The 12,516-nt window shown below is 36.5% G+C and overlaps 2 protein-coding genes across 4 annotated transcripts; one reads left to right on the forward strand and one right to left on the reverse strand.

Moving 5' to 3' along the window:
• The first annotated feature begins 1,196 nt into the window (after window positions 1-1,196).
• Window positions 1,197-5,073, forward strand: LOC100788837 (uncharacterized). The gene is made up of 5 exons (XM_003525163.3): window positions 1,197-1,870; window positions 2,839-2,991; window positions 4,105-4,203; window positions 4,320-4,466; window positions 4,562-5,073. The coding sequence occupies exons 1-5, from the start codon at window positions 1,289-1,291 to the stop codon at window positions 4,694-4,696; spliced, it is 1,116 nt and encodes a 371-aa protein (XP_003525211.3). The 5' UTR covers window positions 1,197-1,288; the 3' UTR covers window positions 4,697-5,073.
• A 517-nt stretch (window positions 5,074-5,590) lies between these two features.
• LOC100808262 (UDP-N-acetylglucosamine--N-acetylmuramyl-(pentapeptide) pyrophosphoryl-undecaprenol N-acetylglucosamine transferase) lies at window positions 5,591-11,938 on the reverse strand. 3 transcript variants are annotated; one of them, XM_041015755.1, is made up of 5 exons: window positions 10,807-11,727; window positions 9,625-9,683; window positions 7,724-7,821; window positions 7,378-7,513; window positions 5,591-6,296 (listed from the first exon to the last, which is right to left on the reverse strand). In XM_041015755.1, the coding sequence occupies exons 1-5, from the start codon at window positions 11,643-11,645 to the stop codon at window positions 6,157-6,159; spliced, it is 1,272 nt and encodes a 423-aa protein (XP_040871689.1). In that variant the 5' UTR covers window positions 11,646-11,727; the 3' UTR covers window positions 5,591-6,156. The 3 variants fall into 3 exon arrangements, with proteins under 3 accessions (XP_040871689.1, XP_003524354.2, XP_006580416.1); XM_003524306.5 differs by lacking the exon at window positions 7,724-7,821 and having other exon boundaries at window positions 9,575-9,683; window positions 10,807-11,930; XM_006580353.4 differs by lacking the exon at window positions 5,591-6,296 and having other exon boundaries at window positions 7,377-7,513; window positions 9,575-9,683; window positions 10,807-11,938.
• Between the last annotated feature and the right edge of the window lie 578 nt (window positions 11,939-12,516).

Below are 12,516 nucleotides of genomic sequence, written 5' to 3' on the forward strand. Positions count from 1 at the left end.
TGTGTATAAACTACCAAAGTTTTGTTAAACAAAAAAAAAAACTACTTAAGTTTTGGTGCCAAATTCATTTCGTTAAAAGGAGAACACACCATCATATGGGTCAAGGGTCATTTTTTGGGAACTAACATGGGTCATTTTTTTTTCAAGACAGAGAGATTTAATCTAATACACTCATCAAAGGGAAAAAAAAAACCCAAAGAGGAAAGTAGCTGTAATATCATGTTGTTTGCACCAACAATGGCGATCTATCATAAATTACCAAGTTTTTGTTTTCTTCAAACATACTATAGTCATTTGCTTTCATTTTGCAATTCTGCATGGCTCCAATTACAACCAATAGAATATAAGAAAGATACTTGGCTCCAATTATTAACACTGTTTTTCACTAGAGTTTTTTTGGGACAAATAAACAATGTTTCTGGCCATGTATTTGACCTTGAGAATTGAAACCATACAGAGAAGAAGAAAACAATACTGATCTGCATGGATTTACAGTGAGGATGCTTTACAAGGAAGACATTCCTTGAGTCAAAATTCAATGCTCCTCACATGATCATCACCATAACTACATTTGTTTATTTTTTTTTTTTATAAAACACCATAACCTCATTTCCATGCAGGGCCAGTAAGTAAAATATAGTACTAGTACATGCTATAATCCCAATACATCTATGGTTTTGGACTTGTCAATTTTTGTGGGGGAGTGGGAACCTTTTCAATGCTGTCCAGTGTCCACCCTTTAATGGCTATATTAGGCAGAAATAATTTTTGAAATTCACAGTTTATTTCAAATTTATTAAAAAAAATAAATTTTACTTTTGTGTCAGTACTGTAGACTAGTCTGACTTTCTGTAGTATGAAAGATATTCCATATTTGATTAAATTAAATTATACTAATGTGATGCCAATTTCCCATTGAGGCCCCAAAGCACCCCCACTAGACTCCAAAGAGAAAGAAAGAGACTGAGAGAGAGGGGAAAGGATTTTCAACTTTTCTTTTGATAAGTAGCATCAGTTTAGCTTGAAAAGCACAAAAAGAAACAAAAGCGAGTCACAGATTCCAGTGTGTGGCCTGAGGGTTGAGGCTAGTGATTGAATAGTATAGCATATGCCCACAATTGCAGCAAGACAAGGCAGAGCCCACCTAACAACCCCGGAAGAAAAGGGCACCCCACAAATTAAAATTCATTATTTCAAACTAATAAATAATCATTTAAAACATATTCCTTACATAACCCCCCCAAGTCCCATTCTATTCTCTCGTGTCTCTCTCTCTCTCTCTGAAACCATGCCTGTCACAAACACAACAACACCTACAGTGGCAGAACACATCAAATGGAGAAGGCCCAGAAACCAATTCAACCACCACCATCATCACCATCACCACCCCATTTCAGAAACAGATCCAAACCCTCAAATCCCTTCCATAATCCAATCCACTAGGTGCAAGTCCACCATTTCCTCCCTGCTCCTCTCCACTTTCTCCAACAACACCTCCAATAATGCCACTGCCCACAGCAAGAAAAAAAGCAACTTTTCTGCATCAACCTTCAGAGGGTTGGGCTGCACTGCTGGCTCGTCGCAGCAGGTGTCGGTGCCGGCGGTGATTCGCTCCTCCGCCGATTGGCAAGGGAAGAAAACAAGAAAAAAGAAGCACAAGAGAAGCAACAGAAGCAGCAAGAACAAGACTTTCCATGGTGGGGTTCTGGAAGGTTCCAATCCAGGGTGTGTGGATTTTCAAGATGTTTGGTGTGGCCCTGGAATTGGGTTCTCAACAGATGCTGCTGCCTCTGTTGATTGTGTTGTGGCCAGGAAGAATGTCTCTTCTGCAAGAGGGAAAATTGATGTGGATAAGATCACTCACAGGGAGGTATTGTCATTTCTGCAATGTTTGATCTTTTTCAATGATTTGGTGCTTAAATCTGTTGAAAAGTTTAGTGCTTTTTTTTTTCTTTTCTACCTCTTCTTTGTATTGGTCTTCTATCAAGAACAAGGTTTGCTTTCTATGGACAACCTGCATTAATGAATTTTCCATTTTTAACCCCACCAAATCGATCTTTTGCAAGCATTAAGAATTCCTTTCTTGATTGGTAATTTTCTTAGGTTCTGTTTATCAATCAAATTAGTAGCAAGATAGAAAAATATCATTGGATTTTGCATTGATGAACATTGAAGTGTTTTTTTCTTTGATTTTTATCGGCACTCCGAAGGCCCATGCCACTTTTGTTATGTTTAAATTCCCAACAATAATATATACACAAGACAAAGTTAAAAAAAAGGTAGATTTTATGTATGGGCCTGAAGTCTTTGATCGCTTTCATTTAAGGCTGTTCTTTTATTTTCTTTTTTCAACGGCATGTGATCTCTGATCATCTTATTCAATATCAAAACAATTCTTTATAGTACAAATTAAGTCATTAAAAACTTTTAATTCGAGGAAAATAGGTCGATTCACCGTATTAATCCATTAATGCTTCTTTCATTTCATTATCCATGTGGAAATAACAAGAGAGATGATCGTTTTTAAAAAAATTAATGACTCAGTATTGATTTTTTTTAGGAATAATTATTTTGGTCATTAATAGCTAGAGCCTAGGGGCACCATTTCAAAACGCGTGCACCCATTTTTTTACCTTTAGTTTTAGATGCAAAGAAGTGCTGTTGATTATTGGATTGCTGTGGAGCCTTCCTTTGAAGTGGGAGACATGGATCCGTTTTTTATGGGTTTAGATAGACACGTGAATGATTAGTTGGGATTTTCGTTTGAATTCTGTATGGTCATAATTTTTGTTTCACAATGCCTTGACATGATTTCCAACTAACGAACACTATTGGCAGCGATCATCGTATGTGGGAAGGCGCACAGAGACCTTCACTTTTCTGGACAGTACTGATCCTGACATTTTCACACCACGCTCTGCGTCTGACACTTATGGAACTGCTACATACTATCGTCATGTTAGAGATCCTTCCTCTGATGGCTTTGCTGAGGTTGCCTCTAATATACATATACCCTTTTCTCTATCTTTGTCGTCACTAATGTTAAGTGCACGCGTAGTACGATTGAGAATGTGTTTCATAGCAAAAATCTGGTGTGTTCTTATCAAATGATCATGATTTTTTTTTTAATGACAACGTGTTTAAATTTGGAATTATTAATTCAAATTATTTACTTGGCGTATAGGACTTGCATGTGCTTGCTGAGGCCACTAAATTATAAAATTGAATTTTGGCTCACCTTGAAATGAATGTAGCGAGTCATGTTTTCAGGTGCAAATAAAAAAAGTTGCTGTTTTTGTTGCTAAGAATGAAAGGTTTTTTGTATGTTGTAATTTAGGGAATTTAGCGGAACAATTATGTTAGTGGGGTTTAGTGGAGCATTTACTTAAACATGATTCATTATTTAGTTAATGTATTTTGAGATTCCTATGGATGTGTCTTTTGGATTCAAGCACTTATTTTCCAAGAGTCATGTATGTTGTATGAAGAGGCGTCTTGTATAAATACTTATTTACTAGTGCATTTGCACAATAGGCCAAGAAATCCAAATGAAAGTCTTGGGGTGGTCGAGTCTTTTCCCTCTTCTTTCTATATCCCTTATTTCCTTCAGATTGGCAGGAGGTTAAACAGTGTATTTTGTGATTGAGTGCTGTGTTTCTAAGTTGGGTTGAGATGATCATGTGTGGATGTGTATATGGTTTACCCAATTTGTGTAGAATAGACACCTGACATATCATGTTTACACATGAATTTCCAAAACTGTTGCTCCTAACTGACACAAATTGCATTGAAGTTAGTTTAGTTTTGCTTATATTTGGGCAATTTACTTACAGTTGGTTGTCCTGTTATATGTTGAATAGATATAGTTTGATGCATAACCTATGTTACCTTTACAGAGTAGCCACACTAGTCGTTGGCCAAACAAAATTTGGTTTCTATGTTTTTGGATTATTAGATGTAACAGAGGCTTGTTAGTGCAAGTTATAATTTTATAATGAATGCATGTACATAGGAGTATTATGTTATATCCAATCACGTCTTTGCTTAGATTTTGTGGCAGTTAAGCTAATATTGTGTATCTTGATTTTTGCTTGCACTTTGAAGATAATGATGCTTCAAGGGAGTCTACTAATGGGTGGACAACTAAATTCACATGATCATTTCAGAGACTGGAGACTGGATGTTGATAACATGTCCTATGAGGTGATTTTTTCCTCAAGTAAAGATGTCTATTTTCTTGTACAATATTATATCCCCATGCTATGTTGTCCGTGCACATTGTTTTATATGTGTCAAAACTTCTGGTTTGTGTTTGATAGCAATTGCTAGAGCTTGGTGAGAGAATTGGTCATGTGAACACTGGACTCAAGGAAGATGAGATGGGACGGAACATAAGGAAGACTAGGATTCAATTTTGGGATGATACATCAAAGCTTCAAGTAGATAAAGAGTGCAGCATTTGTCAGGTAAGTTTGCATAATCGAATTAAATTGTTACATTGCTTTCTCTTTTTAATATGTGTTTAAAGATTGAAAATAATTTATCTTGCTTTTGGGTTCAGGAGGAGTATGAAGCGGGTGATGAGTTGGGGAGGCTAAATTGTGAGCACAGTTATCACTTTCAGTGTATAAAACAATGGGTTGCACAAAAAAATTTCTGCCCAGTATGTAAGCAACAAGTTGCGGCTCGACACTGAGTGACTCAACCCTTCTGTTTTTTTGGACAGCTTCCATTCTCATCCATAAATTTGTGTATAGTTTTTCATATCCAATACAAGCAAGAGTTTTCATTCTTTGCTGTCAATTATCATTTCATCTTTCAAAATTCCTGCATCCTCTGCGAGGAATCGGCAATTATATGTTATCGAGTAAAGGTTTATATTCGGGCTGAGACCTTTGCATATTATACGCAAGAGTTGCCTTGCTTAAGAGCAGTTATTATTATTTTTTTGTTTTGGGTTTTTAATGAAGTTGTGTCTGTGACGAAGTAGGGTGTTCTTATTTGGAATGCTTGTCCTCAACTATGCCTATCCATTTTGAATCCTATGGTGATAGTTTTTGTTGGCTGTTGCAATATCTATATTATGTAACTTGTTTATGGGAAAATTACTCTGCATATTAAAATGAATTGATTCACAAATGGTATAGAAACCCTGAGTCTGTCACGTATTAAGTAATTTCATTGTGTAGCACTTGCAAAGACAAGGGTTACATCCATTCTTCATAAAACAGTTACATTATTTTTTCCATTTCTCTATCCTTCATTTTTCATCAGTCTAAAATAAAAATAATTAAATAAAATTTTAAATGTGTTTAATCTCAATAAATCTTAGTTCTTTAAATCTTTACAAGTAATTTATTTTCGTTGGTTTTGATTTTTGGAACTACTTATGGAAATGTGTCATATATTAGCTGTGATATAAACTATTGTTCTAACACGATATTGTAACATAATATCGTTAGATACAGGCATGTTAATAAATGGTGATAGAAAGTATTTTTTAAAAAAAAACTAACTTTGCAAAGATTAAGATCAACAATAGAAGATTTTTAAAAGATGAATATCAGCTCTCCAATTAAGGCAAACTGGAAGCACTAAACTCGAGGTGAGCCACAAATATTATAAAACTTCATTTCATTTTCAACTGACAAAGTTTTCATATGCTTGGAGAATTGAATGTTACAATACATTCACCATCATGGAACTCATTTCTTAAAGACCACTCATTTCCTTATTCCCAAATATTATCGACATGGGCAGTCATGAAAACACAAACTCATCTTGGCACTTTGTTAGTGACGAGGATGTCTCGATGTGAACCACAAAAAATAGACCACTCCATGCATAATGGTTCACAAAATTAAATAAATAAAAAGTAGACAACTCTCATGTCATATCATATCCCTGCATGAGCAATTAAAGTCTCAATCCTTGGTCTCTTACTCATTTGAATGCCAGTGATATATGAGCTGAGCTCGCATACTTCTCAGCATTATCATTATCATATATCACATTCCTAGCAATATGCTATCAAGTTGTAAGAGCAGTGCAACTTTCTTCTTGAAATTTCTATCGGTGTTGTTGGCCCACAAGCAAAGCTTACAGTTGTAAGCATGAATTTATTTCAACCACCATGAAATGCTAGTTGCTAGGATTCTACTTTGTTGCCGTATTTCTTTTCTCTTTGGTAGATAGATTTACAAGGGAGAGAATGTGTTTTGCAATCTCTGCTGAGGCATTGGGGTTTGCAGCCTTCAGAGCCCTCTCAGACATATCTTCCATCTTCTTCTTGTCCCCTATCATGCATTTCAATTTCCAAATCAATAAACAAGGAAAAAGAAGAAGAAAAAAAAGAGATACATATTGCTTCTTGCAGGTACATTTAACTCAGAAAGGTAAATGCTGAATTTTAGAATTATATAAAGAACATGGTGAATTCATACAAACAGCAAGCAGTAAAGGTGTTAATCAGTGACATACTATTATATTAATGGGAAATTTTATAATTTAAAAATTAGGATGTACTAGAGTAGGCATATTGCAAACTATGATGTAGATCTGAATGGGAGAGTTAGGAGACAACTATGAGAAATAAATATAATGTACGAAAGTGGAGGAAAAAAAAGAAAGACCAAAAAACAGGAGTAAGAAACAAGAAATGTCAGAAGATGGTTAGGTCTCACTTTTCAGGCAGAAACGGTGAAAGATGGTCGGGGTCAAAGAATGCTTGAACTTGTTCTAAAAGATAAAAAGTAAATTATTATTTACTCTTTAACCCTTTCCCAAACTTCAAGTATCAATTCTGGTAGCCAGTAACTGCATCGTGTCAGAGTATACAATTTACGCCATAGGGCCATCATTAATTGAAATTTGAAAGTATACGAACAATCAGTAAAAATATCGCCCTTGTCTGTGATAACCTTTTAGAAATAGGTTATAGAACAACAATTTTTCTACGCATAAGTTTCACAAGATTATTACTGTTGGTAATCTTGTTTTTGGACTTGGTCCAAGTCTCGAGGAATAATCTTAAAATCCAGCTTGTTTATCCTTGAAAAGGTTCAACACTGAACAAATAACAGGTCATTATTGAAGATACCATCAAATACTACCGGTTCAACCTTTAATTCTCTTCTTTTTGTACTCCAAACTTGAGATCTTCTATATTACTAATCTTAATGTATCTTTATCTTTCTGATTTCCCATTAAAAGAATTGTATGACATAAGTGACGTCACGGAGACAGTAATTTGGTGATTTATTTATTTATTTATTTATCATCAAAGCATATGGCATGATTCACGAAAGATTCTGGAATGATTTCCAAAACTGAAATTGTTAACACATAACAGACATTTTGAAGATGAAGACTACGTACTTAAAATCTTTTCAATTGCAATGGCTAGAGTACTTGAGTCTAGCTCATCCTCAGTTATAACAGTCACACCAGCTAAATCTGCCATCAAGGAAGCATTTCTGAACTGATTCCCCTCAGAGAAATTTGGCGAGGGTATCTACAAATAATAATTGAAAAAAAGGTCACAATTTTCCTTTATATGAGCTGCAGATCCAACTTAAAAGGAAGCTATATATGTGATTCTTGCAAAATATGGAAAACATGGAAATTGAGTTATGCATCAGACATTGTAACATCATGATTGAAATGCACATCAAATATAAAGTACAGCAATTGCTTAGTTTGTTACTATATTTCTAAAGCCTACCGTTATACTAGTTGAGGGGATGGTATATGGTTCATGTCCAAATAAATACCCAGCACTGTTGTGAAGAAGAATACGATTTCCGCATCCATCCACAAATTCTGCAATTGAGTTATGTACAAATTAGATCTTATGATGTTCTCAGACTCAGTTCTTTAAGATGTATTGTATTTGAATTCTAATGACAGAGCAGTGTGGGAAGCTGTTGGAACGTAAACATGCACACGAGCAGTGCTTTTTTATACTGATATAATACTGAAATTTGAGATTTAGACACACTAATTAAACAGAAAACTACAGCAAAGGCTGTCCTAGAGCTGCAACAACTCCTACAAAGAATAGTTCTGTCCAAAGAACTACCAAATACTCTCTTCTAGCCGCTCCTTTCCTACAGCCTACAGACCATTTTTTTTATACGACTTACTTCAACGTAATAACTGCTATAAAACTTAATAACTGCCTGCCATTTTTTTTTCTGCAACCAACCAAAAACCATGAGACTAACCTTGAAGGCATAAAGATCATCGAAGTGGAGTGGGTTTTGTCTCTCCCAACAAATCTTTTCCATACGCACGACTAGGAAATCAAACCCCATCAGGCCATATAAAAAATAACTGCTATAGTGCTACTAAAATACATAACTAAACCTAATAAAACAATACACAATTAATAATATCTAACTATTCCTAATTTCTGCCAATAGCTGTCATAACTGCGCCTAATCCCATTATTGCTACCCTTTTTAGAGCATCATCATCTCCCAAAATTACTAATCTTAATAGTCTCTCTGCACATTCATGTAAGGGATGAAACTATTCTCCGCACCAAAAACACAACCCTTTTCTCACTGTGTACATTGTATTTGTAGAAGAGGACCCCTTATGATTCCATAAAGAGTTAATCAATCTTGACCCATAATTGTTTTGATTCTGCCCATTGCTCTAATCTCCTGGTGATTTAGAAGAAGCACTTCTGGTATTTGTCTCCCATCCTGATGAAATAATACTTTTTGCAAGCCTTACTGCACCATCTTGTTGCCAATTATTTTTCTACCCCCTATTTTTGTTGCTGTGTATGTGTGATTCAGTCAACTTTTCTTCTGTCTCTTGCCAATTGCATGGCTTGAATGCAGGATTGAGGATGAGAAATATGAATCCGACACATAATCTCCGATTGAAGTCCACAAAGGGAGACCTGGTAATTGTTGTACTTGAGAGGAAACCAATTCAAAGGCCTCAATGTATTCCTCCACAGAACCATTTTGTCCAAGTTCAACCTCTCAAACGGTTCCCTGTTCTTGTTCCTCCAAATTTTGTAACCAAAGCCTTCTTAAAGTTATCTTAAGTGAGATGTATTTGTTAGGAAGTCTCACATCGCCTGCCTTAGTTCTTGAGGTGTAGTTATATATATATATCTGTTGAACAACTTCAATTTGTGTCGATTGGTTGGTTTTAAGTTGAAATTTAACATGGTATTCCTTTTTGCAATAATACTTGAGGGGTGTGGCTCCAGGGGAGTTGAAGTTGGGGTGCCAACATAGTTGGGACGTCTTCTTACAACTCACCTCATATTCCTCCTTTTTTGGCCAAAAAAAAAAGAATTAGATCCATTTGCATGCTTACCCATCATTTAGTTTTCCTCATTTCTTAAAAAAACCTTGTCAAAATTTTCCTCCAATCTATCCATTCTTTACCCAAATTTTCTACTTTGGTTCCAATTTCTTCTAGTTTTTGCTGAATTATTACATTCAGTTTTGAATAAATTGACTAATAATATGTTTTTTTTTTAATAATTCAAAGCTTGAATGAAAATCAAAAGGAATGAAACGAGCGACTACACACAATATTTAACTACCAGGATAGATGGTTTCCCTGTTGCCAATATTTCATAGCAAGTCATTGCACCTGCTCTGGAGACAATCAAGTCTGCTGCTGCATATGCCAAACCCATACAATGCATGAACCTTCATAAAAGGGGATACGTCAGATTAGTTATCACTATTGCAAGTGAAATAAAAAAAGATGCAGGCAAAATTAGAGATTGCTTTTAACAAATGATCTATTCGTTGCTGAAGAATGTACTACAGAACTATGACTAATTTTTAGTGAATTTCGTTATTACTTAGTAATATGTGGATGCAAATAACAGAAATTATGGATGGAAGACTATAGAAGAAAAAGAAAAAATAAATCTTAGATTAAGTATCCACTATATCGAATCAAGGAATTTTAAGCTGATCCTACATAAGAACGTCAAAACAGCTTGGTGATGGTTTTGAAGTGAAGAAAAAAGGACTCCCATTCATGTCAATTTCAGAAAGCACTGATGAGCACTGGGCAGAGTGGTCTCACACCAGGACGCGCACTAAAGATAGTTGATTGAACTTTGGATCATGCGGTAGGTTTGACTTTTGTTATTCAAGTAAAGAAAAAGAATATGATTTTTCACATCATGAAGTCGAAAAAAAACTTTCTCCCTCTCTTTCTGCAGTCAGAGTCACACAGCATTTACAACAAAGGATTACTTGAATATTTTTTGAGCTTGTCGTTACCAAGAAGTAAGGGGTCAATTTGATTGATTAATTCCACTACAACAACCGAGCCTTTTGCAACTAAATCAAATAATGCTGTTGTGCTCTATCAAATTATCCAAAAAACAATTCCGTCGCTCAACATTTAAATTAAACACAATCAAATTCAACATAACAAGACCAGCATTCAATTTACAGGTGCATGGTTCACTTGGAACAATAAGGTGCCAATGCCATATTATTCTTACTTCCCAACTGATGGTTCTTTTTCTATAATGAGGGAACCAATGAATGAGTGAGTTTCCTGCATTTGCTTTTCAATTCAGAACCTTTAGATGAATGTGTTTTAAGTTGATTGACTGAGATAATATATGAGTCGTCCAATCCAACCTTCATCCAACAAATAAAAATGTGTGCAAATGAATGAACGAATGAGTCTGGTTCCAAATGAGTGATCAAAAGTTAAATCATTAAATCACCTTACTCTAAAAATAAAAATGCAATCTCCCTCACATACTCATAAACAAGTTTGAGATTAAGAAAAAATGGCACTTACGGTGTGATATACAAGCGTGGATGAGTTTTAACAAGACTATCCATTTCATCAAAGGCTTCAACCCCAGTTTGCCAAATAACATACAAGCCACTATCCTGTCTCAGCATCTGATAATACAAATTCAGCATCGCAATGTTAACTGCATTGGCGCCAAAAGATCCCGCAAGCACCAACAAAATCCTGCTCCCACTATCCGAACCGGGGAAAAAATGAGACATGGCGGTCACCTTGGAAACGAGGTTCCTAATAGACAACCTCACCGGGTTCCCACACACGAAACACTTGTTCCTCGGGAAACTATCGAGTGTGGAGTTAAAAGCAACGAAGATGGCATCAGCGAAGAAGGAAAGAAGAGAGTTGGCGAAGCCGGGGACAGAGTTGGGTTCGTGGATGACAACGTTGGTGCCTCTGAGCTTGGCAGCGAGGCAGGCGGGGAAAGAGACGTAGCCGCCGGTGCCGACAACAACGTCGGGTTGGAAGTGTCGGAGGTGGCAGAGGCATTGGATCAGAGACTTGAAGAGACGGTGAGGGAAGAAGAGAAGGTTTTGGGGTGGTGAAGAGACAGAGGCGAAGTCGTAGCCTGCGGAGGAGATTGCGGCGCTTTCCACGCTGTCGGGGGTGCAGAGGAAGAGAAACTGGCACGTGGGGTTGGCGGTTTTCAGCTCCTCCGCGATGGCCACCGCCGGGTACACGTTGCTGCCGGTGCCGCCGCCGGCGAAGGCCACGCGGAGAGTCTCGTTGTTGGAGTTGGATGAGTGGCATGAGATTGAGACTCTTCTGGATAGTGGAGTGCTTTGGAACACGGGAAAGGAGAAGGAAAGGGTGGTTGCCATTAACATTAACGCATGTGCTTGCTCAAGCTCAACTCTGATTTCTGGCAGTTATTATGAGTTACTTGGAAAGTTTCAACCACCAGCGAAAGAAAACAAGTTCTTACTAAAAAAAAGACTTTTTATTCAATATGTATGTAACAGTTTACTAGAGAATAAATTAAATGAAATCAACGAGATTAATTATACCTCGCCCTTTGAAGGGTAAAATTACAGTACACGGAAATTCAGGGTTTCAAAGAGCATGTAAAAGCCATGTGCTAGAGTCAAAGGGAGAATTTTATATTAGCTTAGTGTCGACATATGTATATATCTAATCCACGCACGGTTACATACACAGTCAGATAATTATTTTATAGCCATAGTAACTATGTATCAATTCATCGATTCATTCATTATTAACACTGCAAAAATTGTGCCAGGAAATTCTCCAAGCAGTTCTTTAGGCACGCTGCATGCACGTTCATGGATTCCCTTGGTGCCAATAATAAAGATCAGAGCAGAGAGACCCACCTGTGCCACGTTTATTTCATTTTTTGTTTGTTTAAAAAATGGTGATGATAGTCATGACCAATTGATGAGCCAGAAAATGCAACTTTCGGACATATCTTGATTAATTAACCCTATTCACCACGTGCACATATGTTAATTAATTAGCAACCTCAGATTAAGTTCAAAACAGTGTTGTCAGTTGTGGCAGCTGCTACTGCAGTGTAGGTCGTTCACCATATTCATAAACATATATAATTGGTAGTGGCTGTGGTGGATGATGGATATATTGAGGCAAAGCCACATTCTGTTGCTGAAAGGTATTTGAACAAACGCAGGATTTCACGCACTTGGGTCTTCGTTTTGACATTTTTGTCATTGGAAACTGGAT

This window comes from Glycine max, chromosome 5, assembly GCF_000004515.6.
Source record: "Glycine max cultivar Williams 82 chromosome 5, Glycine_max_v4.0, whole genome shotgun sequence".
NCBI classification, from domain to species: Eukaryota; Viridiplantae; Streptophyta; class Magnoliopsida; order Fabales; family Fabaceae; genus Glycine; species Glycine max.

Excerpts from the sequence above, each read along its gene's own strand:
- LOC100788837 (XM_003525163.3), top strand. The coding sequence starts at position 1,289 with ATGCCTGTCACAAACACAACAACACCTACAGTGGCAGAACACATCAAA. Across the intron at positions 2,992-4,104 it reads CCTCTGATGGCTTTGCTGAG|ATAATGATGCTTCAAGGGAG; the intron begins GTTGCCTCTAAT and ends TGCACTTTGAAG. Across the intron at positions 4,467-4,561 it reads AAGAGTGCAGCATTTGTCAG|GAGGAGTATGAAGCGGGTGA; the intron begins GTAAGTTTGCAT and ends TTTTGGGTTCAG.
- LOC100808262 (XM_041015755.1), bottom strand. The coding sequence starts at position 11,645 with ATGTTAATGGCAACCACCCTTTCCTTCTCCTTTCCCGTGTTCCAAAGC. Across the intron at positions 9,684-10,806 it reads CCACGCTTGTATATCACACC|GTTCATGCATTGTATGGGTT; the intron begins GTAAGTGCCATT and ends CCTTTTATGAAG. Across the intron at positions 7,822-9,624 it reads CTTGATTGTCTCCAGAGCAG|AATTTGTGGATGGATGCGGA; the intron begins GTGCAATGACTT and ends ACTCAATTGCAG.